General features: G+C 33.8%; 7 protein-coding genes and 1 long non-coding RNA gene across 15 annotated transcripts; 4 read left to right on the top strand and 4 right to left on the bottom strand.

Moving 5' to 3' along the window:
- On the bottom strand, positions 356-2,497 carry LOC109342696 (small nuclear ribonucleoprotein E-like). Of its 2 annotated transcripts, none has more exons than XM_019580652.1 (6): positions 2,427-2,497; positions 2,312-2,338; positions 2,159-2,221; positions 785-863; positions 654-699; positions 356-568 (listed from the first exon to the last, which is right to left on the bottom strand). In XM_019580652.1, exons 1-6 carry the CDS (start codon positions 2,466-2,468, stop codon positions 559-561), a joined length of 267 nt encoding a protein of 88 aa, XP_019436197.1. In that variant the 5' UTR covers positions 2,469-2,497; the 3' UTR covers positions 356-558. The 2 variants fall into 2 exon arrangements, with proteins under 2 accessions (XP_019436197.1, XP_019436198.1); XM_019580653.1 differs by having other exon boundaries at positions 374-568; positions 650-699; positions 2,427-2,488.
- Positions 2,427-27,753, top strand: LOC109342697. The gene is made up of 3 exons (XR_002107118.1): positions 2,427-2,488; positions 26,922-26,925; positions 27,741-27,753. It is a non-coding gene; the product is annotated as an uncharacterized LOC109342697 (long non-coding RNA).
- Positions 2,519-3,096, top strand: LOC109342694. Its single transcript, XM_019580651.1, has 2 exons — positions 2,519-2,769; positions 2,871-3,096. Exons 1-2 carry the CDS (start codon positions 2,602-2,604, stop codon positions 3,078-3,080), a joined length of 378 nt encoding a protein of 125 aa, XP_019436196.1. The 5' UTR covers positions 2,519-2,601; the 3' UTR covers positions 3,081-3,096.
- On the bottom strand, positions 4,615-5,423 carry LOC109342693 (PRA1 family protein F2-like). The gene has a single exon (XM_019580650.1). It carries the CDS (start codon positions 5,223-5,225, stop codon positions 4,623-4,625), a length of 603 nt encoding a protein of 200 aa, XP_019436195.1. The 5' UTR covers positions 5,226-5,423; the 3' UTR covers positions 4,615-4,622.
- On the bottom strand, positions 5,753-10,894 carry LOC109342691 (thioredoxin-like 2, chloroplastic). 2 transcript variants are annotated; one of them, XM_019580647.1, is made up of 6 exons: positions 10,612-10,894; positions 9,796-9,798; positions 8,663-8,927; positions 7,874-8,056; positions 6,817-6,981; positions 5,753-6,155 (listed from the first exon to the last, which is right to left on the bottom strand). In XM_019580647.1, exons 1-6 carry the CDS (start codon positions 10,635-10,637, stop codon positions 6,024-6,026), a joined length of 774 nt encoding a protein of 257 aa, XP_019436192.1. In that variant the 5' UTR covers positions 10,638-10,894; the 3' UTR covers positions 5,753-6,023. The 2 variants fall into 2 exon arrangements, with proteins under 2 accessions (XP_019436192.1, XP_019436193.1); XM_019580648.1 differs by lacking the exons at positions 9,796-9,798; positions 10,612-10,894 and having other exon boundaries at positions 8,663-8,944.
- Positions 13,072-19,022, top strand: LOC109342682 (ubiquitin carboxyl-terminal hydrolase 18-like). Its single transcript, XM_019580633.1, has 11 exons — positions 13,072-13,265; positions 13,505-13,682; positions 14,096-14,184; positions 14,291-14,376; positions 14,465-14,627; positions 14,764-14,887; positions 16,200-16,357; positions 16,549-16,633; positions 16,899-17,111; positions 17,224-17,285; positions 18,076-19,022. Exons 1-11 carry the CDS (start codon positions 13,168-13,170, stop codon positions 18,626-18,628), a joined length of 1,809 nt encoding a protein of 602 aa, XP_019436178.1. The 5' UTR covers positions 13,072-13,167; the 3' UTR covers positions 18,629-19,022.
- Positions 21,032-22,477, top strand: LOC109342686. Its single transcript, XM_019580641.1, has one exon. The coding sequence runs from the start codon at positions 21,130-21,132 to the stop codon at positions 22,303-22,305; it is 1,176 nt and encodes a 391-aa protein (XP_019436186.1). The 5' UTR covers positions 21,032-21,129; the 3' UTR covers positions 22,306-22,477.
- Positions 23,157-27,745, bottom strand: LOC109342683 (polyadenylate-binding protein-interacting protein 7-like). Of its 6 annotated transcripts, none has more exons than XM_019580637.1 (7): positions 27,296-27,745; positions 27,073-27,150; positions 25,919-26,778; positions 25,018-25,465; positions 24,861-24,931; positions 24,250-24,374; positions 23,157-23,718 (listed from the first exon to the last, which is right to left on the bottom strand). In XM_019580637.1, exons 3-7 carry the CDS (start codon positions 26,687-26,689, stop codon positions 23,415-23,417), a joined length of 1,719 nt encoding a protein of 572 aa, XP_019436182.1. In that variant the 5' UTR covers positions 26,690-26,778; positions 27,073-27,150; positions 27,296-27,745; the 3' UTR covers positions 23,157-23,414. The 6 variants fall into 6 exon arrangements, with proteins under 6 accessions (XP_019436182.1, XP_019436183.1, XP_019436179.1 ...); XM_019580638.1 differs by having other exon boundaries at positions 27,137-27,150; XM_019580634.1 differs by having other exon boundaries at positions 27,073-27,745.

Genomic DNA, 27,901 nt, shown 5'->3' with positions numbered 1-27,901 from the left:
TGAAAATATATCAGTAGTGCATTTTCACCCATCAGGCCACCACATAAATCCTACTTGAACTACACCATACTTTAAGTCAATAGAGTCATCTCCCAGTAATCAGTAGAGTAGATGAAACCGTCCCAGTAACCAAGATGCACTAACTCATCCATTATATTTGTCGTTTTGAGAAATTTATGATTCAAAAAAGGTATGTCCCAAACAAATCAATCTGAGCAATTCCAAATGATTGAATAAAATATTATAGAAGATGAAAATATTGGAACCACTAATTGGGAGAAAGTATATAATGTTGATGCCCTGACCATAATATAGTTATAATCTTATCATACTGTCATACATAACAAACCAGGCAGGCTAACAAACCAAGATGATAAGCAGCTCAACTATGAACCTATCTAGTGCTAGAAAATTCATACTGTCATATATAACAAGATTTCTCCCACAACATATTCCAAATGATATCTAGATAAATTATAATTAAACTGAAAACAGAAAGATAAATCGGTCTGTTTCATTGGATAGGACATATGGTTTACAATTACATCAGAGTTTTCATCATTTCCCCCTGAAATTTAAAATAAAATTGTAAGGAAAAAAACTAGTCACATAAATTACGAGAAAGATGAAAGTACAATCTTATTCTTACTCACGTGTTCATCATTAGAGTTATGTTGTCTCCTTTAAGAAGGATCCTCCCTAATAAAAAACAATAATATAATTCAGAAAATGCAAGAGTAAGTGGTGAAGAGAAAAGGAATAAAATAGAGAAACTTTAATATACCCAATGTCTTTCTGCTCTTCTTCTTGACGTTAACTTCTTCGGCATCATCCAAAACCAAATTCATGTATTCATCAAAACCCTGTTACAAAGCTCAATTAAACCACATGATCCATAACCATCTACTGAAACTTTCAAAAATTCTAGTGCCTGTGCTGCCAACAACAATAACCAAGCATTTTACAACTAGATATGAGCTTATGAACCAAAAAGTTAGCAAAAATTATGAAGTCAACACAGTTAAGATCATACTGTTTAAAAGTATAAGATCATATCATAGGACACAAGAGGGCAGTCCAACTACTTTGAAAATAAGGAAATAAATACCATTAGGTTTTGAGTGTATAGCTGGATATCGGAAATTTCTATACGAAAAATGCCTATTTTTTATCTGCATTTACGACAACAAAAAAACTGAAGATTCTCTCGACGACGTAAATCAATAAACAAGTCCTAACCCCAGTCAAAGTAAAACAATGCTTTGCTCTCCTGATTGGCACTGAAAAGTCTAATTGTAGTAACCTTAAATGTAAAATGACTAAAGAACAGAAGAGAATCCCAATAAAGCGAAGAACCTTTGACTTTACATCCTAAAAGGGTTGGAAAAGTAACTAGTTTAATCTGGCCAAGTTTTGAGGGAAATTTTATAAGCTACAGTGTCATGTTACATTACATGCACCATATAGGAGCAGCATGAAATTCTCGACACTAGGGATTTTGGTACGTAGACCCTTGTTGCTCTGCACAATGCAGGACAATGCACTAGTGATAACTTGGTCAAATAAATAATTCTACAAACTAGAGAAAGCAAATTGAAGACAATTCAAGAATCAAAATCCCAATGCTTAATAGAAAGCTAATGGGAAGAGGTTACTTATTTCCATAAGGTATACAAGATTAAAAGGTAAACTCAAAAATTCATAGTGCACCCATAAAATACCATCACAAATGTCCGACAAATACTGCTAGAACATGTTCAAATGAACTCTAAATGTTCACAATGTTACCAATTCACCAAGTGACAATAGTATCATGCAAGCCAACAAACAAGCGCCCAAAAGGCACAACTGCACTAACCTAGAAACTGAGAAAAGTGCAACTAAACAGGTTCACTATAAAACTCCAATATTATCTTCTTGTGTAAGCAACATTAAAGCATATTGAAACACCGTCAAACTAGCACAAAATCCCGGACACTACAATATGATGTTAATCGCAACAAACATCTAGGTTCACGCCCAATTTCTCAAAGAAAAATAAAAACATGTTCCCTCGTGGTTAAGACTTTCGAACTCTTCGTAGAACCTTTCAAAGTCGACAAAAAAAACATTTTTTAGCACCCATGTGATATTAAGAAGAATGAAAAATAAAACTCACGATGATGCGGCCTTCGATCCTCAAATCCTTTTGCTCGAAGAGCCATATTTGAATGCGCGCTTTCTGCGAAAATTAGAAAACAAAAAGTAGATAAAGAAATGCGAAAAAATCAGAACGATTTATAAACAGAAATGGGAATAGGTAAGGACTTACACTTTGAAGAAATCTGAAAATCAAGTTCTGGAGAAAGAAAATGGGGGATTAGGTTAAAACAAAATAATATTTAGAGGAAAAAGAAGTAATGGATAAATTGGAAGTGAAAACGTACAATGGGTTGGGTCATAACCCTCTGAACTTTGGTGCTGGCCATGGCTCCAAAAATTAATGGACGTGGTCAATCTAACCGTGATGACCTTTTGACCCAGCGCTGTGTTCGACGACAAGAGAGGGCAATCCGTCGTTCTACATATGAGCTAGATGCTGATGATGTTGTTAGTTTCAGCATGTGGGTCGAAAATCACCAAAGTAATGTTTTCTTCTATGAAGGTTTCTCTGATTCAGATCCATTCACTCTGGGCATTCAAACTGAGTGGCAACTGCAACAAATGATTAGATTTGGAAATCGTGGTCTGCTTGCCTCAGATTCAAGATTTGGTACAAACAAATTAAAGGTCTGATGCTTTATTTTTCCTTGCTTTTAAGTAACCAGAAACATATGTATACATTTAGTTTCTTTGAAACTAACACCAGACACATTTGCAATTACTTCCAGTATCACATTCACAGTCTTCTGGTGTTCAACTCTGACAAGAAGGCCATTCCAGTGGCTTGGATAATATCACCAAGGTGTTCAAGTATTGATGCACATGGATGGATGAGGGCTCTTTTCAATAGAGTTCATACAAAAGATCCTACTTGGAAGTTGGCTGGCTTCATACTAGATGATCCACTTTATGATGTCCCATCAATCAGGTTGGTTTAATTTATCTGTGAAGTTAATATTCTTTCAACTTGAATGAAATTTTGAAGAACATTACGAACTTTACTTGTCTTTCAAGATTGCAATGTTGGAAATAGGATAATTTCGTAAAGAGCTTACAAAATATGAATCATTTGAATATAATTATCCCTGATAAATTGGTTACATTACATTGTAATGTGCCGGATGTTTTGAATAAGAAGCTTATTGCTTCAGTTTATCTAGTAACTGCTTCCCATGCTTTACTTGTTCTCAAACCTATCCTTTCATTATCTTTTCCTTAGTTTTTCATAAAGGGTAATTATTTTAAAATTTGAACTTAAGTTGTAGTACTAAGCATAAAGGACGAGTGGGGTGGATTGAAAATATAGTTGAGTTCTAAATCTTGGTCATAAGGTGTGCTTGTTTTTAGTAACCCACATCACTAAATGGACTTATTGTCAACAGCCCAAGTAGCTAATAGGCTTAGGCTTAAGTCTGGAAAAGTGTTTCAAGAGGTGTTTGGCTGAAAGGGAAAGGACAAGCATGTGGGGGAGAGTACTGGTCAGTTAGACACCTAGCAGAGAGAATTGTGTGTAAGGCGAAGTTCTGTTACGGGAGGAAGTATGGTATACTTGTTAGCAAAAGGTTTTTCTTTGTGACAGCAGAGTGGAGTGACTCTGTGTGAAGCTTTGGCTTGGGATCATCCATTTTCTTTTATCATTTCCATTGTCATACCTGAATGGTACCGTACACATTCATATATATATATATGTGTGTGTGTGTGTGTGAACTTATTATGATCATTAATATTGTAGCAAGGGAAGCATGCACCCCTTTATTTGTGACATGTAGCAGTTCATCTGATTAAAGAATCACACATGGTATATCGTAATTAACAATATTAATAGAATTACCAAGATTATTTGCATTTTATAGATGATTGATTTGAGTAATTAATGTATGACAATATATGATAGAAGGACAAATAAAAAATGGTTAATGTTTCTTGATTTCTTAGAAGGACAAATAATATGAAAATGTTAAAATGACAATTAATTACTCAAGGAAATTATTAGTGTTGTCCTATGTTTTTTACATGCTCATGGAAATTATTGCTTTTTAAGAAAAAATACTATTGTTTCTCCTTTATAATCTTCTCAATGCATCTTCCCACTTTACTCTACAATTAGTTTTGTTTCTCTCTCTTTGCAATAATGATGGTAAATCTATAATTTATAAAAGAATAATTAATATTGTCTTAAACTTTGAGAATGACAATGAAACATGAAGAAAAATATTATGAAAAAACTACACTTATAAAGGAATGAAAGGAGTATATATCTTAACAAAAATAAATTCATTTAATCTTTATCTACATCACATAATTAAGAGAGGTGAATAAACATGAGATGAAAAAGATGATATAATGAAAAGATTGTATTCGGAAAAATTAAGGATTCACTTTGATATATGAAGTATGGAATTTTACATTGTTTTCAAGTAGCAAGTCATCCACAATGACATGAAATATAAGTATATTCTTGGTTCTAAATTTGATGCTAACTAAGACAATGTAAAAGAAGAGGAACCAGCTTGTCTCAGAGGAACTTTCACAACCTCTCTTGCACCACCTCTTACAACCCCTACTTCTTCATCCACACTGAATGAATCCTCGGTTTCTCTCATTATAGCATGCACCAACTCGACCGCGACCGCAACACACATACCAACTATCATATTATAGGTGACATTTGTAAGAAAAAGGAAGCCAGTGGTGATCAACAACAAAGAGACAATCACCAATCTCTCATCAATCACATACCCTTTAATAATCAAAGGAGTGTCTCTTAGGAAATATAAGAAGAGCCATGCAATCATCATAATGATTAATATGATGAGTGAAATAGGGTGTCCTATTAGGCTAAGGAAAAGGGCTAGCAATATGATAATAACATAGTTAGCACGAAAGTGTCTAGCATTTGTGTTGATTCTTTGGATTGAAGTAATGAAAGAAGATGGAAGTTTGAGATGTTGGATCATTTCCTTCCATGGTCTTGTTGTGCCTACACCACTTTGGATGCGCTCTCTAGCTTGTGACACAAATAGTAAGTTTGGATTAGTTGGTAACTCTGTTTCTTCTGATATTGTTCCATATGTAGTAGTCATTTTCCTCTACTTTTTGAGATAAGGAATGAGAATGAATGCAAAGTTGGTGTATCTTAATTATTATTTCCCTTTGGGATTGAGATGTAAGAGGATGAATATGACATTGTGACTGAGTATAAGATCATGGATAGAACAATAAGGTGTTTGTTTGTTTTTAAGCAATAGTGGAATACTGAGTGAAGGAAATTATATGGTATGTTAGAGGCTGGTCAGACAATAACTTGAGCCTTAAGAAATCCAAATATTGTGGATCTCTACGCTTTCTTAGGAACGGCTTGTTACATTTTATGTTAAATGTTTAAACCAAAAAACAAACAGAAAAAACAATTTAATGTTAAATGTATAAAATATAAATATATACAATTGAACATATAGAGCCAGATTAGTGGTAAATTTTATGTGCAGCAATAAATTGTATATTTAGAAGTAAAAATATTGTACAAATTGTAAAATTTATTGATTGACATACTGTGGACATATAGAATTCACATGTAGTAAAGTGATTTCTATAATAGCATAGCAAAAGAAATAAGCTGAAGAAATGTTTCAATTAAATACAACTCAAAACCTAGCATTACATTTGCAATGAAGATTTTAGGTACTAGATTACAATCAGCTCATGAATGGAAAAGAATGAAGCAGAATAAACAACTCTGCTTGATATCCTTCTAAAGGTAAGGTAAATATACAGAGTAATATATCCTTCATATCATAACTTTCTCTGGATTACACAGCCTTCTTTGGAGTAAAACAAATTATAAGTCACAAGATGCACCCTAATGGATAAAGGTATCATGCTTACACAGATTCATCTGGTTTGTCCTTTGTAACACAGGAAGGGTCAAGAACCAGATCACCAACACCCTTTGGTGGGCCAATGCTGCATCGAGCAGTGTTATGTGTCTCAATGGCATCCTTTATTTTTTGAAACTGTAATTTTCAAAAGAATCATTAGCTGGGTATCAAATCAAATTAAAAGATTATTATCTCCCAGCACTCTACATCATTCATTTTGTTCACTATTATATATTCTATATCCATTGCTATACATTTTCTTCACTATCATGCATCTCAGCGCCCCATTTTGCCCAGAAAAATTTACAGGCGAGTTGTGTCCGTAACAAGGAAAACAGACCAGTGAACATATGTGCTTCTATGTATAGTTGATTATCCCTTTTATGAATTCAATCAGTCAAGCACTCCAATAGGCACTATTATACAAGTATTTTTGCGATTATTAGTGAGCTATTGTTGTACAAATTAGCCATAAGGTGGTGAGTGAACAATGCAAGGTACCACAATATATCATGCTTAAATGTTAGCAACATTAGAAACCACTACTCAACAGTCTTATGCACTTCACTTTTATTTTCTCCAAGTTATGTAACATTGTTTAGCAAGGCAGGAAGAGAAGTTTCAGTATAGTCACTGTAAAATGTAAAGAAAATGAATATATCTCCATCTCACCAGAATTCAAATGAAATGTATGTATTCCTAGGTCCAGAAACTGTACCAAGATTAATTACTACGTATTCTCTTAAAATGAAGCAAGAAGTGGTGAGCATAACCAGAACTGAATTATAAAAATTACCTTGGCTAATGAACACGAAAAAGACTCCAGCTGCCCCTCAGCCCCACGATAAAAGTGGAAGTAGGGAAGTACTCTTACATTCAGACTTTTACACATTGGCTTATTCTCATCAAAATTCACTTTCAGGAAAACAATGTCCCGGTGTTCTTCAGCTATTCTGCATAGCTGCCACATACAATTAACAGAGGTATCAGAACTTGGGACAGCTGTGATAATATTTCGGAAGGACGAAAATTGATTTTCTTTTTAATAAAATCACATTTTAAAAAAAATATCACCCTGACTTTTCTATGTTCTGACTGTAAGGAAATCATTTTATTCGGGAAAAATAAACCAATATTTCTCTGACACATGGATTATATTTATTCCATTGAAGTTCTCTCTTTCTCTTTTTGCCACCATGTTCAATAAGCACCAAAGTTGAGTAAATCATTACCAAGGGGCAGACCAAAGATTTCAAATTTTCAGGAAAAGGAAAAACAGTATATAGACTTTCAGATTAGTACTACTCCTAGAACCAATATATAACATGTTAACCATGTTAATCACATTTGACATATGACCCAACCATTCACATAACTGTTACCGATGCTTCTTCAAGGAATTCTTTTTAACAAAAGGAAGGTGCTCTATGGTATGGATGTGGCCAATACCCAATAATATTATATAATTTAAAATGAGAAATATCTTTTGGCACAACATTATCAGACAGTATCTCATATTCTCAAGCACAGCCACTTTTAAATCAGCATGAACTACAAATCCTATTCAAATTCATGTTCAATTAGCAGGACCAGTCTGGCATAGAATGGAATGCTGAATTTCTAAGCATCTGGATCAGCATGTTTGTAACAATTGAGACCAAAATCATTATCCACTAACTAAGAAATATAGTTTGTACATGATAATGAGTAATTGATCAATGACAATTTTACCACTTATTTAATTTTGAACATGTAATCAACAAGCACAAATGAAAGCGTAAGTTCTGTCCCAAAAGTTCATCAAAAAACTAAATATTAGAATGAAAGGGGAGAGATTATAGAAGCAACGGGACCTTGGGGAATAACGCTCGGCAAGAAGCGCACCAAGTTCCATAAAATTCAACAATAACTAGTCTATCTCCAGCTTGACTTAAAGCACCCAGAAACTCTTGTGTGGAGTGAATGTCAGTCATATTTGATGCATTCTTTTCCCACCATTTTGGCTGACCAGTAGTTTCAGCATCAGTTGCACATACCTGAAGTGAAATCAGTAACAAACAAGAAAGGTTGTGACAAAAGCACATTACACTTTAGTAACCCATAGAATCAAACAACAGTCAAGATTCAAGAATATAGTGAAAATAAAGATAAATCATTCAGTTACTATATCCAAGAGTTACTTCTGCATTGTTTTATAAAGCAATTATCTTATTTCACCCATAAAGTCTTGATCAATAAAAATCCATAGGAAAAAATAACAATTAGCATTGAATCATAAAAGTAAATGAAATATTCAACAAATTTGAATAGCAAGTATGGACCTAACAGAGACAAAATCCCAATTACCAACAGAAAGACACAATTCCCATAGTAAGCAACAAATAGAATTACCAGAATCTGTGATGTTTTACACATGTCGAAACAAACAAACAAAACTAAAATTACAATTAGTTTCATGAAGATAGGGCTAAGAGTGAAACATGTGTTACAAAACAGGGAGCTAATTGGTTTTGGTATAGATAAAAAAAAAGCATTGATTTTGGAATAAAGCATGACCATGATGGAGTATAGATGAATAGTAGGAGTACCCCATTAATAGATAATAGTGAATTGAGTAGAAGAAGTGAAAAGGGGTAACGAACCTTGAAAGAAAGTGCGTGCTTTGTGGGTGTAAAAGGTGAAGAAGAAGAAGAAGAAGAAGAAGAAGAAGTGGAAATCCTTTTAGAATTGGAGAGTGGGGAAGAATGGAAAGGAGGAGAAAGAGATAGAAAGAAAGAGGAAGAGGAAGAGGAAGAAGAAGAAGAAGAAGAAGAAGAGAATGGAAGAAGAGAATGGGATTGAAATGGAATAGCATGAACAAAATAAGTAGCAGCCATTAGAGAAAGTGAAAAAGAGTATGGTTTGAAACTGAATCAGGGACATAGATAGATATCACACCAAACAAGTGGGTGTGGGTGTCAATGTATATACATCATAATCTTATTCTTCCTAAATTATTTCATTTTTATCAAATACCTAATGTTTTTAATCAACGTCATTTTCTTCACACTACCAAATAAAAAGCTAATTTCTTCTTCTTTCACATTTTTATTCATTAATATTCTGCTAAATGTGAAACAATATATGAAACATCAGTCAAACCTTTATTCAAATTAAGAAAACTATTATTAGAAATCAAATAACAAAATTAACCACATATCTCATCTTAAATTAAACATTATCATAAACTAATATATAAAATAAAAATTAAATATGTAGTATGACACAATACTCGCCGGCAGTGCCTGTACACACTAGTGATATAAAATCTATATAAAATCAAATCAGATTTAAATACGCTAACTATGATTCTCATATATTTATTTTGAAAAATCAACGATCATTAAAGATGAATAATAGATGATACATTGATATGTATAAAACTACATTTTTCTCTTATCATAATTAATAATGAGTGAAATATATATACACTACCAGTGAGCAATTTATATACACTCAATGTATTATTCATTTATATTATTTTTTGAAGAAACGGTAATGATTATTTTAAATATAAATTATTGATAATATAATGATAATGTATAAAACTCTGACGTTGTTAGTATATATATATATTTTTTTTAATATTTATTATTCTCTATTTTATTTAAATTTGAAATTAGTATTTCATTATGATTAGTCAATAATCTATTATTTAATTATGTGTATTACTTTTATAATAATTGTTAATACATGAATCAGAGATAATAAATTGATTGTATACAAAGTATTAAACTCCCTTTTTTTGGTACACAAAAAACTCTTTTAAATCAAGTTTAATATTTTTTTAGGTTTTTCAATTGCTTTGACTTTAAGGATAAATATCTTGTAATATATAAATGTAATATTGTATAAATGTAATATGTTATACTATATTATATATATGCATATAAATGTAATATGTTATACAATAACATATAATAATATATAAATCTAATATTGTATAAATGTAATATGTTATATTATATTATATATACACATATAAATGTAATATTGTATAAATGTAATGTTATATTATACCATATTATATTATATATATGCATATAAATGTAATATGTTATATAATAAATGTAGTTAATAGGCAGAATATATTATATAATATTATATAAAACCATAAAATATATATCAAATCTTCAAAACAAAATTAAAAAAAAACAATCCTTATTCCGAAATCATATCTTTCCTACATAAGTATACAAGGATTTTCAGCCTATAAATTGGTACAATACTCACATACAAAATTCCACAAACCCATAAAAAACATAAGATATTGAATTATGGCCCCTTCTTCCATCCTTTCCCTTTTACTTGTATTGTTCCTTTCAGTTGTTGTGTGTGTCTATTCAAGGAAAGTTATTCAATTATCTGATGTTTGTTCAAAACACCCAAACCCTACAAACTGTGCCAATATTTTATACAGCATACCAGGTATAGGAGCTGGTATAGAACTCCCAGGAAGTATTCCTCCATACATAATCAATGTCATTGGTCACACTAGTGCTTTTGACACTTACACCTTACTTAACACTCTCATTCGTAACACAAGTGACACACAATTGAAACAACGTTATATAACATGTAGCGGAGATTACGTTGCTACCTTGGGTTACTTCAATTCTGCTAAAGATGCTTATAACTCTGCAGATTACAAAGGCATGAAGTCCAATGCTGCTAATGTCATTAAAGCTGTTCAAGATTGTGATTGGAGGCCACCATATGATCCATCACAACTACCATTTCTTAACAAGCGTATGCAAGATGTCTCCAACATTATTATCATTCTTGCTCATTTTCTATTAGGGACATATTAGTTTTATTTCTCATTAACTATTCTGCATCAATAAGGATTATAATGGAGATTTAAGTGTATCATTTTGTTTTTAATAATAAAAGTGTAACATAAAAAAGATAAATGTGTCATTAAAAATTATATTTTTCTTTCCATGTTTCTAACTCATTCAGTCATTCTCCCTTCCCTTGGTTTAAATTCAGTACTGCGTTGTGTTGTAGGTCTAATCAACATTGTGAGAATAAGTTTGATGCAGAGTCTAGTGTCTGAATCTTTTAGTCAACAGACTCACTTATTATCATACCATTTGAAAAAAATATGAATTCCTAAACTTAAAATAGTATTTTGAATCTTATAGATAATACTTAATAGCAATACTAGTCATATAATGTCAGTAATTACTTTTCAATTAAGCTTTTTAAACTTGAAATTATATTAACGGATTAGTAAGGTCATCAATGGCTTCATCATAAATCTGAAGGCCGTTATGTTTTTGAAACATATATGATAAATTATATTAACATGTGCTGTTGTTGTGCAATTGTTTGTGAGACTTGTCACAAACCTCAAGATCCCTTAGTTGTTTTGTTCCGAATGGTTCCCAACATTATGAACTTGAAGAGAGAATGATTTAGGGCAAACTGGGGTGGCCAAGAAAGTTGGTTTTTCATCACCAGCCATAATGACAAAAATATTTTCCTCATATACCTTAACTTGTTCTTTGATTTGAGTATCACCTTCTTTCTCCAAGTCTCCATTTTCACAAAGAATGGAAATTAGGGCTGCAGAGAGGTAGCGAAATGAAGAGTTCCAAAGCTTTTGAGCAGTAGTAATTGTTGGAGTTATGGATGTTACTGTGATTGGGGTAGTGGGTGCTAATATCAGAGTCATGCCTCTCATTTTATATTTTGTTTTTGTGGGGAAGAGGAAATTAGACAAGGTGATTAGGGTATTTATAATGGCTAACAATCATTAATGAATAATCAACATCTAAGTTTATGTGGGAATATAAATTAATACCATACTCGATATCAAATTCATTGAATCTATATTATAAAATGTAATAGAGGTTTACATATTAATACCACCCCATAATAAACATAATAACGTTATAAGTTGAAATAGTAATATTTCTTTAGCCAACTGTATTTATTCTCGTACTAGTTACTAAGTTCATATTGTTATTATTATTATTCACCTATTGCATTAATCACACATGGACATAAAAATAATTAAGAAAGATTTAGAAATCAATATTTGGTTTATAGACACATTTAGTTAAATTCATTGTTGTTGTTGAATTTTTATTTTTATTTGGTTCTGTCAAATGTCAAATAGAAGTGAATGAAGACACTTATCAATCTCCTAATTCAAGTCATCAAAATTAGAAGATAACATGAGAAAATAGTAGTTAAATGTAGTGTTTTCCTGTTCTCAAACCTATAATATTTATAAATGTTTATATGGATAGTGAATATTTATGAATATCCAATAAGTTTTTAACTTTAATTATATATTTTTGTAATAAACAATAGGTAAAAAAGAATACTTGGATTCAGCAAAGTAGATATCGATTGTGATGTTGGTTTTGCCCCTTGTGTTGCAGGGTTAGGTCGGTGGAGATAAATTTCATAATGATTTTCTAGTATAGAAAATTGGTCCTGATTTTAACTATTGGGCTTAAGTGTCATAAATTGGGTTATTCTATATTGTTTAATAGCATGTGATATTGAGATTCTTTTTAATATATAAATATATGTTTGTAAAGTAATAATATTAGAAAAATAATGATAAATTGGAAGAATAAGCAAATATGTTTTTGTGAAACAGTGATATTATCTATCTAAGGAAAACCCAAAATAACGATCATCATGGTGTAATTTGTAATTTTTCCTATTTTGCCCTCACTATATTTTAATTTTTATAAAGAAAATCATATATAACCTAATGTTCCTCTCCACATAATATATGCTCATATTATTTGGTAATTATTTTTTATTCTTATTATCAATCTTTAACGTAGAATATTACACAAATCAAATAAATAAATTCAACTATAGATTATAAATATTTAACACAAAATATTAAGTTTGACATTTATGACATATAACATTTAACGTAGACACGATAGTGACTGTTGACAAAGCTATAGAAGAATAGAGAGTAGAATAAAGAGAGAGAGAGAGTTAGTTACTAAAGATTGGATTTGATAGAGTATGTAACATTACTACTATATAAGTTCATGAAAAACCCTAAATACTAACTAAGGTATATCATCGACGCTGATTTTGAAGGGGACAATTCCGTCAATTCACCTCAATGCCGGGAGTTCTCCCCGCCGTTGATCATACTTTCTGTGCCGTCTGTGGGAAGCAAGGCACTAAGATATGCTCGCGCTGCAAAACTCTGCGATATTGGTAATTTATTTATTTTAATCAATTATGCTTATTATTGTCATGTTGTTCCTTTTGTTACTCTTGGATTTTAAATACCGAACTTGTTTTTCTGCTGAATTCGGGGTTTTCATGTGCAATTGGTGAATTTAGATTGTTCTTTTAATAACGTGTTAGTATCATTAGTGATTCTGTTTAATTTTTTCTCTCTCTAGGAGAAAGTGAAGTGAATTTAGTTTGCATGTTGTGTGATTCTTTTTCAGCTCACAAGAATGCCAACAGTCACATTGGAGATCCGGGCATAAGGCAGATTGTAAGGTTCCAGCTCAAAATGAAGCTACGACGCGTGGGGCTTTGGCAGCTGGGGCTAAAATGCCTTCAATTGCACTGATACCTAGTAAAGGAAGCGGAACCTCCAAGCCAATCAAGCAGCTTAAAGATGTAAGTTTCTTTGATAGGAGTTTTGCAAATTTACATCACTCTTTGCTTACCCCAGGTAGGTAGTCAAAGGCAAAAAAACATCCTTCAGTCACAATGTGTTAGAATTAGCACATGTAACACATGTTCATTGCATCTAATCTATTCATAGAAGTGATTGCTATACATTTTAATTAGCTCTACCCGTAGGAATTTAGAATCTCGGAAATGATTCCAGCTTATTAGCCTTGTAAAACTATAAAGTTTGTAGGGCGCCATAAGATGCCCTTTTCTGAAGGGGCAGTGCCTCAACCCGTGAGAGGTGCCGACCCCTTCTTGCTCCTTGCCTCAACTCTGGTGACTACATTGCGTTTATAGATTTAAATCTTTATATATTCTCTATCTTGCACACCTAAATATACATTTGCTTTGTTCAGGTTCTTTTTCCCTATGATGAATTTGTGAAATATTTTAACTGGGACAAGCCAGGACCTCCTCCTTGTGGACTCTTGAATTGTGGAAACAGGTTTGGCAATTTTGGAACTGGGTTTAGCTTTATTCTTATGATATCGTTGATAAAATGCAATTAGATGATTCTGGGAAAAAAATACATTTGTTACCAATATTTGCAGTTGCTTTGCGAATGTGGTTCTCCAATGTCTCTCATTCACAAGGCCACTTGTTGCCTACTTATTGGAAAAAGGCCACCGCAGAGAATGTAATTTCATATCTAAAAGCTTTTGGTTTTTGCTGGGTGTTGACTATGCCTTCATGCTTATGTTTGTTAGTTGTGGCTTTTCTTTCAGGTAGTTGTAATGATTGGTGCTTTCTATGTGAATTTGAAATCCATGTTGAAAGAACAAGGCTAAGTTCACAGTCGTTTTCTCCCATGAATATTCTCTCTCGTTTGCCAAATATTGGCGGTACTATCCAATATGGAAGAGAAGAGGATGCTCATGAGTTCACGAGGTTTATATTTTCTGACAACATTGTCATTTCATCTTTTATAGTGAACTCTACATTGATTGTTTTAGAAGGATGTCTATCTCATAATTATTTGGCTAATGTGAAAGGTTTTGTTTTTATCAATACCCTTCTTTCATAGGTTTTCCATTGATACTATGCAATCTGTTTGCCTGGATGAATTTGGTGGAGAAAAAGCTGTCCCTCATAACCTTCAGGAGACAACCCTGATTCAACACATTTTCGGTGGCTGTCTTCAGTCCGAGGTTACTGAAACTAACATTTTCTTGTTAAAATGGAAACCTATCTGTTGTTTCATATGTATAACAAAAATATGACTAATGATTATGTTGGTCTGGAATTATTAGATGGAACTTGTGTTTTTTTTTATTCCTAACTTTGAACTTAAGAAATTAGCTTAGCCTCCAAGACTTCCATAATGGGGTGCATACTTCATCTAAGGTTGGTCTTCAGATAATAACATAATATGCATCCTGTTTTGGTTTCTGTTTTCCAGAACATTTTTTTGTTTTTAAAAATCAGCATTATGTATGAAAGGATTTGTCTTGTTGAATTAGTCCGTGGAAGTTTTACTTCACCATTTGGGACTCAGTTTTGACATCTGTCTCCATTTAAAATTTAAATTTCTCTCATGAAATATATGTTTACATGGCCTAGATTTGGATTTCAGTCAATCTTGGCCTCCTATGGTGTTCTTATTTTGTTCGAAACACATTCTTTTAATTTTTTTTCTATTCCCGATGACATTCCCTTTTAATCATGCACTCAATTAAGGTTATTTGTTTTTGAAAGAAAAACAACTTGATTGTTTGTTATTTAAATTGCTTTTTTTGTGTGTATTGTATTATTTTTTAAAAGGTCCTATTCTCTTGCATCCAAAGAGATGACATGGTAGAAATAAATAAAAATAAAAAGCTGTTTGAACCAGTGTTTCTGGTTTTTAAAAACATCGGGGCAATATAGCTATCTAAAAACAAGAAAAGTTGAAGAGTTTTTATTTTATTTTTTTGGAACAGTTAAAATTGTGAAGTCACTCTTAAGAATGGGAATTTTTTAATTACTAAAAACTATGAAAACAAGAAAAGTCAAACTAGCCAAACTGTTTTTCTTATTTAATTAAAGCCCGTGTATGGAGAAATCAACTTATAGTTTGATTCTTGTTTCTCATCTTTCCATTAGTTAAAAAGTTGAACTGTGAGCTAATTTAATGGAAAAAGCCTTTTGAGTATAGTGGGGAATGCATTTTGTGAAGGAGTTATAAGGTACTCAATTCAGCTTATGATGATGAAATATATTGGTATTCTGATTTTTGGCTGGGCTGTAATCATGAATAAGATTAAAGCTGTCATGTGATTTTCCTTGAGCATTCCTAGCTAGTTATAGTTTAGTCATGTTTTTTAGATATAAATCTTCAGTTTCCACCTTTTGTGATGTTTTGATGCTGACATGGACTCTTTGTTTTTGGCTGATTTGCAATTTCCACCTTTTTGTGTTGACATGGATGTGGTTAGTCCGTCCTGATCTTTTTTTAATATTTTTTCTCGTGAAACTGAATAGGTGATATGCACGAAATGTGACAAGAGGTCAAGGCAGTATGAAAGCATGATGGATTTGACTGTTGAAATCCATGGAGATGCTGCCTCCTTGGAAGAATGCCTAGATCAGTTTACTGCCAAGGAGTGGCTTCATGGGGAAAATATGTATAAATGTGACGGGTATGGTTATCCTTCCTAGTTCCTATTGAAACCGAGGCACAAAATTTGGGAAAACTTTTATGAACAAGGAGCTTTGTATGGTGGAAAGTCAGTTTTGGCAATGAAAATAAAATTCAAACATTTTCTTTTTGACAAGTACTTTTGCTATTAGTCTGATCTTGTCTTCAACAAGTTTTGCTGCTGTTTTCCAGGTGCAAGGACTATGTCAAGGCATGGAAACGTCTTACTGTGAAACGTTCTCCAAATATTCTTACAATTGCCTTAAAAAGATTTCAGGTATGAGTCTAGACTGTCTTGCTAAGTTGTCCAATGCTATAAGTTTTTTAGATATCAGTTGTACTATTTCTAGTATTTTCTGATCCAAACGTGTGCTTCATGTGATCTGAATTGTTGTATGGATGTCAATTTGGCATGACTCTACACTATACTTTGAGTGCATTAACCCCCCCAACTAGTATATAAAATCTTACAAGCCCTGTATGGGTTTAAAACTTTTATTTCAACATTTCTCATGTTTTTTGGGGCTGTTGTATGCATGCAGAGTGGGAGGTTTGGAAAACTTAACAAGAGAGTATCCTTCCCTGAGACTTTAAATCTTAACCCTTACATGAGTGAAGCTGGAGATGGATCTGATATCTATAAGCTGTACGCTGTTGTAGTCCACATCGATATGCTTAATGCGTCATTTTTTGGTCATTACATCTGCTACATCAAGGATTTCCAAGGAAACTGGTATATGGTTGATGATAGTGAGGTATAGTTCTATATCCCAATGCAACTTTTAATATCTTTTTTTGTCGCCGAGTACTCTGTACACCGTGTTTGAACTTTTAGTATCCTCATTTGGGTTGCATTTCATTTCTCAGGTTTCAAGTGTGGAATTGGAGGAGGTACTTTCCCAGGGAGCATATATGCTGTTGTACAGCAGGTATTCTTTTGAGCATGATTGAAATGGCCAATGCTCTCTCTCTCTCTCTCTCTCTCTCTCTCTCACTCTCTTCACTGCTTGGGCCTGAATGATGATGCCCTTTAAACTTAGTCTAACCTGGTTTTGTCAGATGTGATTTATAATTTTAATAGAATGGTTGTGAAAGTAAGGTTGTGAAAGTAAGGTTGTGTACATTTACTCTCCCTAAACCCACTAGGCGGGAGCCTCATGACTGAGCCGACCATTTTATCTGTTTAGGCTCAAGTGATGTTGAACCCTATTTTTTCGTTTGACGAGTTAATTTTATTCTTTATGCTGATAAATTATTGAGTTGGTCTTGGGCTTGGATTTTTTTAGGGACAAAAATAATTGTCCTTGTTAGAAAGTTTCATTTGAGTTAATATGAGCCTAATTTTCTGTTAACATGTTCTGAGCACAGATTGGAGTGTCTTTGCCTTTGTTAGTGTTTTTGATGACTAACATGGCCTTGGTTGGATGGTTTCAACTGTTAGGACACTAGCTCAACCGTTTTACATGAATAGCCAGGAAAACATTAAATTCTGATATCGTCTGCTTGTTAAGGCTTCATTTTTAATTGCAGTCTGTCTTAGTCTTTTTCTTTGGTAAACTCGGGGAAGTCTATGCTTTGGTGATGTGTATTTTGTCTTAACTAGTTTGCTTGCTTAGATTTTGAGATTGGGCATTTAGTTTCCTATCCCGGTATATAGTGCATTTGTGTCAATTACTTTCTGATTGACGTGGCAAGTATTGCTTGATTTGATATTGAAAGGTGTACTCCTCGGCCATCAAGCTTTCAAGTTAAAACTACAGAACCTTCAAGGAAAGCAGAAATTCAATCAGTGAAAGTGGAGCCCGACCAAACCAAACAAGCTGATTGTGTCTCAAATGTAGAGTCAGTGACTTGCAGTAAAGGAGGTGAGGTTTTGTCATCTGATGCCAAATGCGAGCATTCTGATGATGTGGACATGATCGATGATAAGTCGAATAATACCCAAAATGAGATTTCCTGCAGTGCTATTGAATCATCTTCCATACCTATTTCTCAAGCTGTCAAAGATTTTGGGGATGTAGACATGATCGTAACTCCTGAAGAAACTTCAGGTGGTGCAGAAGAGCAACATGATATTGCTATCTCTGCTCCTTCTCCGGGTTTGCTAAATGACTTTTCATGCTTTGATGAGCATTCTTCTGTTTCAACAGATTGTAAAAAAATGGGACAAGAAGCAGAACATATAGATGTGGCTAAATGCAAGATGATAACATCTAAAGATAGCATATGTTATGACAACGGGTATGTCAGTGCAAACAAATCTGCTGTTTGAAGATGCTGCTGCTACATTATTTTCAGGTTTCTTTTCTTTTCTTTTCCTAGAGAAATTCACAAAGGAAATAGAATTAAGATAGTGGAAAAATGAGGGACAAGATAATGATGTAGGTGCAGCTGTTTTGTTTATTTCTTGATTTCATTTGATTATCCCAACAACTGAGAGAGGTGATTAGTTGGAAATTTTTTGTCTGGGGTTTCCGTAGTTGCAGGTACATTGGATGATTGTGAAAGTTAAAAGAAAAGAATGTGAGGAGTGAGGAGTGAGGAGTGAGGCAAGCACATATGCCACGTGGTTTACATTTACTGAGAAAGGGGGATAGTAGTAAATTGCACATCTTCCAAATAATTACACAATCTTGGTCTGGATTTAAACAATTAATGGAATGGGACCAAATATGTCTTTCAACTTTAACGCAATGTAATGTAATGAACAACTAATTTGACTTGTGAGTTTGCTTCCTTATTTGGACCAGCCTACTACCATTACTACTACAGGTGGATCCAATTCTAATTTATATCTCCTTTAAATAGTGTAATTCATATCGTCAATTCACCGATAGAATGTGAATGATAAATGATATACTGAATTACTGATAATATAAAAATGTTATTTTTTTATTTCTTAAATAAATGGAGAAAATAATAATTGAGAATGGTTTGTAATGCATGAGCAATGAGCATGGGCATTGTCAATCCTTGTATGTATATTTGGTTTGGAGAGTATAGACGTGGCACCCTCAATGTGAGGCAACGTGGTAAAGGGATGGTCAGCAGTTTGATTATTATTATTACTACTACTCGTCAGTCGTCACACCGTATCTGTGTATCCTTTATTGCCTGCATGCAGCCTCGTAGTTATACTTGTTGAAAGAGACAACATGAATTCTAAAATAGATTAATTCTTTAACAAAAAAGGTAAAGAGATATCTTTGATGGTACAAAAAAAAACTAGTTAAAATGTACAGGTGGCTGAAAATGGAAAAGTAACCAAGCACGTGAAAGTGGAGAGCTTAAGTTGAAAGTGATACTGTTTGATGTGGTAAGATGATTTTACATGTATCTGCATGATGATGAATTTAAGCATACGCTTCAGTAGTTTAATATGCCAGTCACCTCTCAACTAATTGGGTGAAAGAGTTAAATATAAATCATCAAATGTGAGTGGTATGGGTCCGCAGAAGTGGCTTCACAGCATTAGTGGCTATATTTATGAACTTTAATTAAATTAATGATGTTAACCAATGATCACTGTCTTTGCAGTCATGGATTATGTGCAATGCAATAACATAGAGAGAAGAGAGCAGAAGGGACTTGTAGTCAATGGTGAGAGTTGCTGAGTTTTTCTGTGTTTGAAAAGGTGACAAGAGAAGAAAAAGAAGAAGAGAGATGTTAGTTAAACAATTTTTATGTTGGTGTGACTGGAATCAGAAGATAGAGAGTGTAAGTGGGCGCATATGATTTGTGAAAAGCTATGTAAATATAATAATGTAAAAGTGGGGCAAGTGCAGTTGTTGATGGTGCTAGGATTGGCTGAACTTGGCTACTTAGCTTTGGTTTTATCTTCAGAACAACAACTCAAACCAAAAATCAAGAAAGAGGTCATTCATCTGCATCCATCACTTTTTTTATTTATAAGATATAGATGAAACCCTTCACCCGTTGAGGAATCTAATGAAAAATGCAGAAGCTATCTCTGTGATCAAACAAAACCCAAATCTGTTGCCAAGAGATATAGTTGAAAGGAGGACATGGGGAGGGTATGGAGTAGTGTTTCTGTTTCTGCCTAAAGTAAACACTATCCAGTTCTATATTTGAAATTTCTGTGCTTATATGAAAAATAAAAGACAAGGTTAACTGTAGTAATAGAGTGATTGTATCATTTCTCCATAGATGTTAGGTGACAGTAATTGCAGTGAATATTGAGGGAATAGAGGCAAGATTTGTATTATAGTTGAAGGAAAAGAAATGGCGTGGTGTGAGTGAGAGAGACCATTGATGAGAAGGAATCCATTTAAAGCGAGTATTAATAAAATGGCAACAAAGGTAGTTTGCCAAAACAAGGAAAAGTCCAAAATGTTATAAAAGCCCTATGCTATCCCCAACTATTATTCTAACACACTCATATTACATGTTTCAATAGTTGTTGTGTTTCTCACAGATGATGTCAAATATATGATTCTCTTGCATGTATGAAAAATGTTGTCTAATAAGGCAAAATCTACTTATTTTTAAACTTCTAGTTTCTATTTATTGATCCGAAGAAGAAGACATTGATTTAAAATATATATTATAATACATTATGACTTCGTTCAATATATGCAGCCGACTCAACATAGTAATAACATAAAAACTTTGTTATTATATATATATATTAATAAATGAGGCCATCTCAGTTTCTGGCTTTGCATTACGGCACTGTGTGTCCACTAACCTATCACCTCCTTTCTGAATTCTATTTAGACCCAAAGTTGACACAGAAGCATATAGAAAAGAAAAATGAGAGGTAGATCACCACCAAAGCAAGAAACAAAGGAAGGAATGGAATTAGATAAGCTTAGTATTAATAAGCTTGAAGAAGACCCTCCTCTCTCTGGTGCTTATATTCGGAGCCTGGTGAAACAACTAACCACTTCCTCATCAAAACCAAAAGGCAGCACCATGAATACCAAATATCAAGGTTGTGTTGTTGATAAAAGCGTTTCATCCTCATGTAGAAATTCAAGAAAACATGGCAAAGTTTTAGGTGCACAACAACAACAACAACAGCAACACAAAAAACAAGTTAGAAGAAGACTCCACACTAGTAGGGTTTATCAAGAAAGACTTCTCAATATGGCAGAGGCTAGGAAGGAGATTGTCACTGCCCTCAAATTTCACAGGGCAGCTATGAAACAAGCCACCGAACAGAAACAACAACAACAACAACAACATCAACAACAACAAAATGCATTACTTTCACTTGGACCTTTTCATCACCAAAGTTTGGAGCAAGATGGAAGGTTAAAGTATTGGAGAAATCCTAGGATTTATCCATCATGCACAACAAAAATTTTAACTTGCAAAGATGAAAATGATTTTTCTTGTTCATCTTTCACGCATCCACTTCTCCCACCTCGAAATTATTACACTATGCCTGTTGTTTCCACAAATATTGCTCCTCCTTCTCCAGCACTTGTGGTTGAAAATCCCAGTTTCACTCTTCCAAATCACACCATGGGGTTGAACCTCAACTTACATGATTTAAACAACTTAGACCCTACCCTTTTCCTCATAAATAATAATAACAACAATTCATCATTTTGCTCTTACTCATCATCTCCAACATCATTTGAAGGAGTTGTTTCTTCTTCAGTTATGAATACTATTGAATCAAGTGCTACAACACAGGTTAATGGAGGAGGCTTGCATGCAGCCATGGATGATGAGGGTATGGCAAAGATGAGATCATTAGGAGAACAATATCAAATGGAATGGAACGACACTATGAGTTTGATCACATCAGCTAAGTGGTCAAATTTCTTGAACAAAATGGAACATGATGCAGTAGAAGATGAAGCATATCATCATATCTTTGATGAACTCATGGAATTTCCAACTTGGTTGAATGCAAATGATAGCTGCTTAGAACAGTGGTCGGAGGATTACTTCAAAGATCTTAGCTTACCTTGGTAAGTTCAACATAAATTTCATAAAATGAAATTTGTTAATTAAGAAAGTGTCTTTTTTTGTTCAAATTGTTTACTTTGTATTGTACTTTGTAAACAAAAAAGGAAGAAGGTGGTGTGACTAGTTGTTTGTCTCTTCTTGCAACCTAGCGAAGGGTAATTTAAAGAGGTTAAAAGCTGATGCATGCGTAACATAAATATCTCTTGTTTAAAAACTACTGTTATATTTCAATATTAAACTACTACATGAAATCCATCCACTCATTTATGTACCATAAATCATATTTATTTATAAATAATTGAAATCTAAATCTTTCTTAATCGTTTTACACTTTTGCCTATTTTTTTTTTTACTTTTATCCTTCTCTAGAAATTTGATTAACATTCGTTGATCTATTCTCCTTATGGAGGTTATTGCCGGACTCCTCATGCATGTCAAATCAGCTAAGACATGATTTTACAATCTTTTCTACAATAGGAATCACTCCAACATTTTTCATACAAATAGCTTGGGTGCATAACGAGTTATTGTTGTGTGGTTTAAGTACATGTAAGTATTTTTCCTTTAAAATTATGTATATATGTAAAACCAATGATATAAATGGGACCTGGACCAACACAATCTAGGACCTAGGAGTTTCTCCAAAACGTGTAGGTACCTACAAATGCATGAGTAAACTTAACCAAACCTGAAAAAATGTGTATGAATGACTCATTACAAATTTTGATAAGGTTAGCACCAACATTAAAAAAATTAGAGTATGATGACCTTTACATTATTTGTATGATATAGACTATGATTATTGCAGATCTGCTGTGTTTGTTCGGAGTTGTAAGATTCTTTGGCATTGAATCTGATTGGCAAAGTGATTTGTTCTATCATGTAACTGAATAATATCTGAATCAAAAGTAGAAAAACTAGAACAAATAAAATAAGAAAATAAGGATACAAAATTAACACTGATTAATTTAATGTAATCTCATGCCTCAGTTAAACCTCAATGGTACAATTTTGCTACAACCATTCTCTTTCCTTCTATACAGATACAAGAATGAATACAATTTCTATGTGTTCATGGTTTTTTACTGTTTCAAAAACTTGTATACATCTTTGGCTCAATATATCACAACACGGAGCAGGCCTGGCTGCGGTTCTGTGAAGTCAAGGCCCTCTTCTTCAAGTAGATAATGCTGTATAGTTATCGGAAGTCTTGCAAGAGTGCGCGAACCCCTGGTATGGTGACCAGTACCAACGCAGATATAAACCTGCAAACGCTGCTCGGCGGCTCTGGCAGTGCTTCTTAGCACACTCAATTCGTGTTTCAGCATTTGAAGGGCTTCACTTACATGCAGCCCATGCAGGTCTATCATCCTCTCGTGTCCTCTTCCATTGACCTGCATTTCTGAACCAACAGGGTTCCTGGAAAATCAACACATGGAATGTTTACTAAAGCATAATGAGGAAATTTAGAACAATAAAAAGGAAAATTCTAGCTCATACAATAATATAGTGCAACCTCCACTTGTGAGGGAAAGAAAAGGAAAAAGAAGAGCTGCAGCACTTTTGAGCAGTATGCCGATACGTTTTATCAATAAGTAATGACAGTCTCACCTGTAAACTCATTTCTCTAACAAATTTTCTCCACAAGACTTCAAACTTTTATTTGAAAAGTTCAGATTGTTTCACGCCTCTCAGATCACAACCAATGTGAAAACATCATTATACTTCTCAATAACCATCACTCAGCAGAGGAAAATAATATTTGAGTAGGTAAAGATACGAGCATTATTAAAATCGGACTGAATACAGGCTGTCAATAGTCACATTGGTTCATTTTAGTCCAGTTTATCATTGGAAGATATATAATATATTGCCATCATGAGACCACACAAGTCATTTTAAACCAAAATTTACATGCATAGGAAAGAGTGGAAGCAGATGGGAACACACCTCTGGTAGTAAATAGCTTCTTGAGCTTTTCCATGAGCTGCCTTCATATGCATGTTGTGTACTTGCCCCTTGGCGCTTAGCTCTTTTGCTAGGGCCTTATTGCCGATAAGGTAGGCTTGACGTGCCTGTTTTTAAATTATGAACAATTATACCCGGCTTTAACTTAGGATGGTGACCTCCTAGGAAGTGGGAAGTCATTGTGTTACATCCCTTCCCTCACCAAGTGTGATAAAGGTCACTTGTTGAAAGCCATAGCCCATAAGAAACATAAGCACAAATCTAATGTCGAATTAAATCAAACTAAACAACAGAACCACAGTGCAAATGTAATTGACTTCTGACTATGAAAAATGAGATACAAATTATTAGGAACTAAGTTAAGAAAAGCATGGGCTTTAACTTATGATGAATTAGAATTTATAATTATAAAATTTATGTTACCAAAAATGTTGGAAATATTTTTGGGCCTCATGGCTGACCTGCCCCTGTTTATATACTAGAAGACAAGAGAGATAATATAAATTTTGGGCCTCATGGCATAACCAAAATTTTTACGTTATATTCTAACTCAATACTCATTAACTTCTTCACAGTATGAGTCAAAGGCCTACCTGCTCAAAATATGCATTTCGTAAGCGTGCATGATCACGAGCCTCTTCCCGCAGCTCAGAATACATATTTGCTGTAATTCAAAATTGTTAAATGAAACAACAGTATGGAAGGAATCCACTCCATAATTCAAGCATACATATAAACATAAATATTTACCAACTGCGTCACCAGTTTCAAGCCAAACAGGAGCTGTCCGAGCAGAACCACGGTTCTGTGACTTGTCACCAAAGTTGGCTCTCCCCTGTGCACCATTGTAGGCACTAGCCAAAACATTTAAACTTCTACTTGAGCCACTGGAAGCATCACCAGAACCATTTCTATCATACTTCCATATACCAGAATCCTGAGAAGCCAATTTCCTGACAGTTGAAGCAAAGTCGACAGCACCTCTAGATGGAATTGAAGAGCTAGTTCTGAACATGAGCATGTCTTTTCCAGATGATAGGTAATGATTGTCACTTTGTTGGGCATTATCCGTAGCATATTTTGCATAATTGGTCTGACCATTTGGTGAGGTAAGTGCAGGAAAGTCCATTGTCGTTAGATTGGGAGCTGACAAGGCCTTTGAACTCAGATTCTGATTGAAGCTATCATCAACTTGAAGCTACAAGTTTGGAAGGGAAAAATGGAGGTGATCAACATATAATTCCTTCGTTAAGAAGGATGCCAAAGAAATGAGTAATGTTCATGACAAGTCACAATGACCACAACAGAATGAAAGACAATCTAGAGACATGGTTGTATTACTATATCATATACCAATAAATGATCATATATCAAAATAATGCTAATAAAATGCCAATAACTCCTTCATAGCATGAACCACATGGGGTGTCAGGATTCAGGAAACAGTAAGTAGTAACTACAAACCGGAGTCGCCTTACAACTTTATAATTGCACCAGCTCTTCCCTGCCAAAAACAAGGCACAGGTATTGCTCTACACATTTAGCACCAATCCCTTCAGATTTAATATTGTACCAACTACCAAAGCATAAGAAGCTTAAAAAAGAACCATAGTTTAACCACAAGTCAGTTACTAAATGAAGATCAACTTACCTCTAACTGAGTGAGCATATCAATGGTCAGATGTAAATCACATCCATTGGCAAAGTAAACTTCGGCCAGGCTTTCTGACGCAAAACCAGGGAAAAGGGAAGCTAAAAACTCCAAAGGGTTCACACTAGTATCATCAACAATCACATTATCAGACAAAATATCATTTAAGAATCCATGTTTAGAGTTGTCATCATAAATAAGTGCTTCTCGACCACCAATAACATGCTGGTTGGTATTCTCATTTTGCCTATCCCAAGGCTTTGCTAACGGGCTCAAAAGGCTTGCCGAAGATGGTTCTACTCTGTAGGTTGAATTTGAAAACCTAAATTTATCAGCAGCAATAGCATTTTCATTTAGGTGCTGCTGCTCATTTAATATGAATCTACTTCCCTTAGAAGGAAACCTGGAAGATTCATCATCATCATGCATGGATAAGCCAGCCAAAGAGAGATTGTTAAGACCTTGGGAATCATCTTCTCCCATGACCTTGAAGTCAGGGGTGATATCATCAGGGAGCTGACAACGCCAGTACTGGTGGGCCTCATCATCAGAGTTATTCGAAATAGATGATCCTGGTCGATCTAAAACTGCTTTATCAAGGGACCCATAAGTAATGAACTTAGCTGTTGGATCTACAGATCCGGTACTTCCTGATGGAGATGATCTGAGGGCAAAAGGAACAAACTCTGCTGCATTTGGATTCAAAGTGGTTGCCTTGTCTGGGGAACTAAGCTTTGTGTCTGTTTGGGATCCTAGCTTGGATAAGCTCATTATTAACTAGAACATGGATAAAATTTACAAAAACATTAATGGTCTTTAAAAACAATAGTGGCCAAGTTCCAGTCAGCTTCAACCAAACCCTGCAAAATAATTTAATTTGATCATACTAGTTGATCAACCAAACTACCAATAAAATTTCAACACTAATACAAATTCCACAAGTTTCATAATGGAGTACTAGACAAATGAATCGAACAATATTATCACTAATGACATGATACAGGAATGTGTGATCGGACATCAAATTAATAAGGAAAAACGGAAAAAGTGGAAATTACACGAGTTTCTTACATCATATACTGGACAAAAGAATTCAGTAGTATCCCAGAAAATGTAATATAGGAATGTGAATGAACAACTCAATATTGAATTACAGTATAAAATCCACCGGTGCAATTGCCAAATTCAAGCAGTGGAACATGTGTAAGAAGTACTAACTGTGTTGATTACGCCTGCAAGCAATTATAGTCGGCAATTTTCAGAACGGCAACTTGGAAGTGATTCCTGAAGTTAAACTGAACAGCAACTATGACTGAATTACAGGCACAACTTTTAGCAAAGCTTATGGATACCAATTTTGCATTGGAGAACACTGACCAGATTCAGAGCTAGTAAGAAACTGCAGGATAAGGTTCAAACCCAAAATTTCCTGCAGCAAATAATTGAAAACTTTTAAAGCAGTTTCTAAGATGAATTAAGCAACTGAAAGAATTACTGAATAGTAACCACATAAAAAGCCTACAAAACGTCAAAAGTATCAAATCCAGATTTCACAAACAAAACAAAAGTGCAAGATATTAAAGTCAGCAAGGGATTAAAACAGATAAAGAAAAACACAAGTAAAGCATGAGTAAAATAATAACACAATCTTCCATTATCAAAGCCAGAAACTTCAAAGGATCTTAAGCAATTCAACGCCTCGTAAAATCAGAAGAAAAAAAACGAAAAAAAAACAGAAAGTAACAAGTAAAAGTAATGAAATAAAACAAAAGCATTAAAATTGAGAAATGGGTAATTGAAAGATCTGAAATTTATGGAAGAGAGTGAGAGAAAAATGATACCTTTGCGAAGATGAGATGGGAAATTGAGCTTGGAACTCTCTCTAGTGAGGTAATCAGTTTTCTTCTTCCTTTCTCTCTCTTTCTTTTCTATTTTCTCTCTCTCTCTCTCTCATTATTTCTCACTCTTATTTTTTTATATTTT

This window comes from Lupinus angustifolius, chromosome LG03 (genome assembly GCF_001865875.1).
Source record: "Lupinus angustifolius cultivar Tanjil chromosome LG03, LupAngTanjil_v1.0, whole genome shotgun sequence".
In the NCBI taxonomy this organism is placed as follows: domain Eukaryota; kingdom Viridiplantae; phylum Streptophyta; class Magnoliopsida; order Fabales; family Fabaceae; genus Lupinus; species Lupinus angustifolius.
This window is presented reverse-complemented; position numbering and strand designations above follow the sequence as displayed.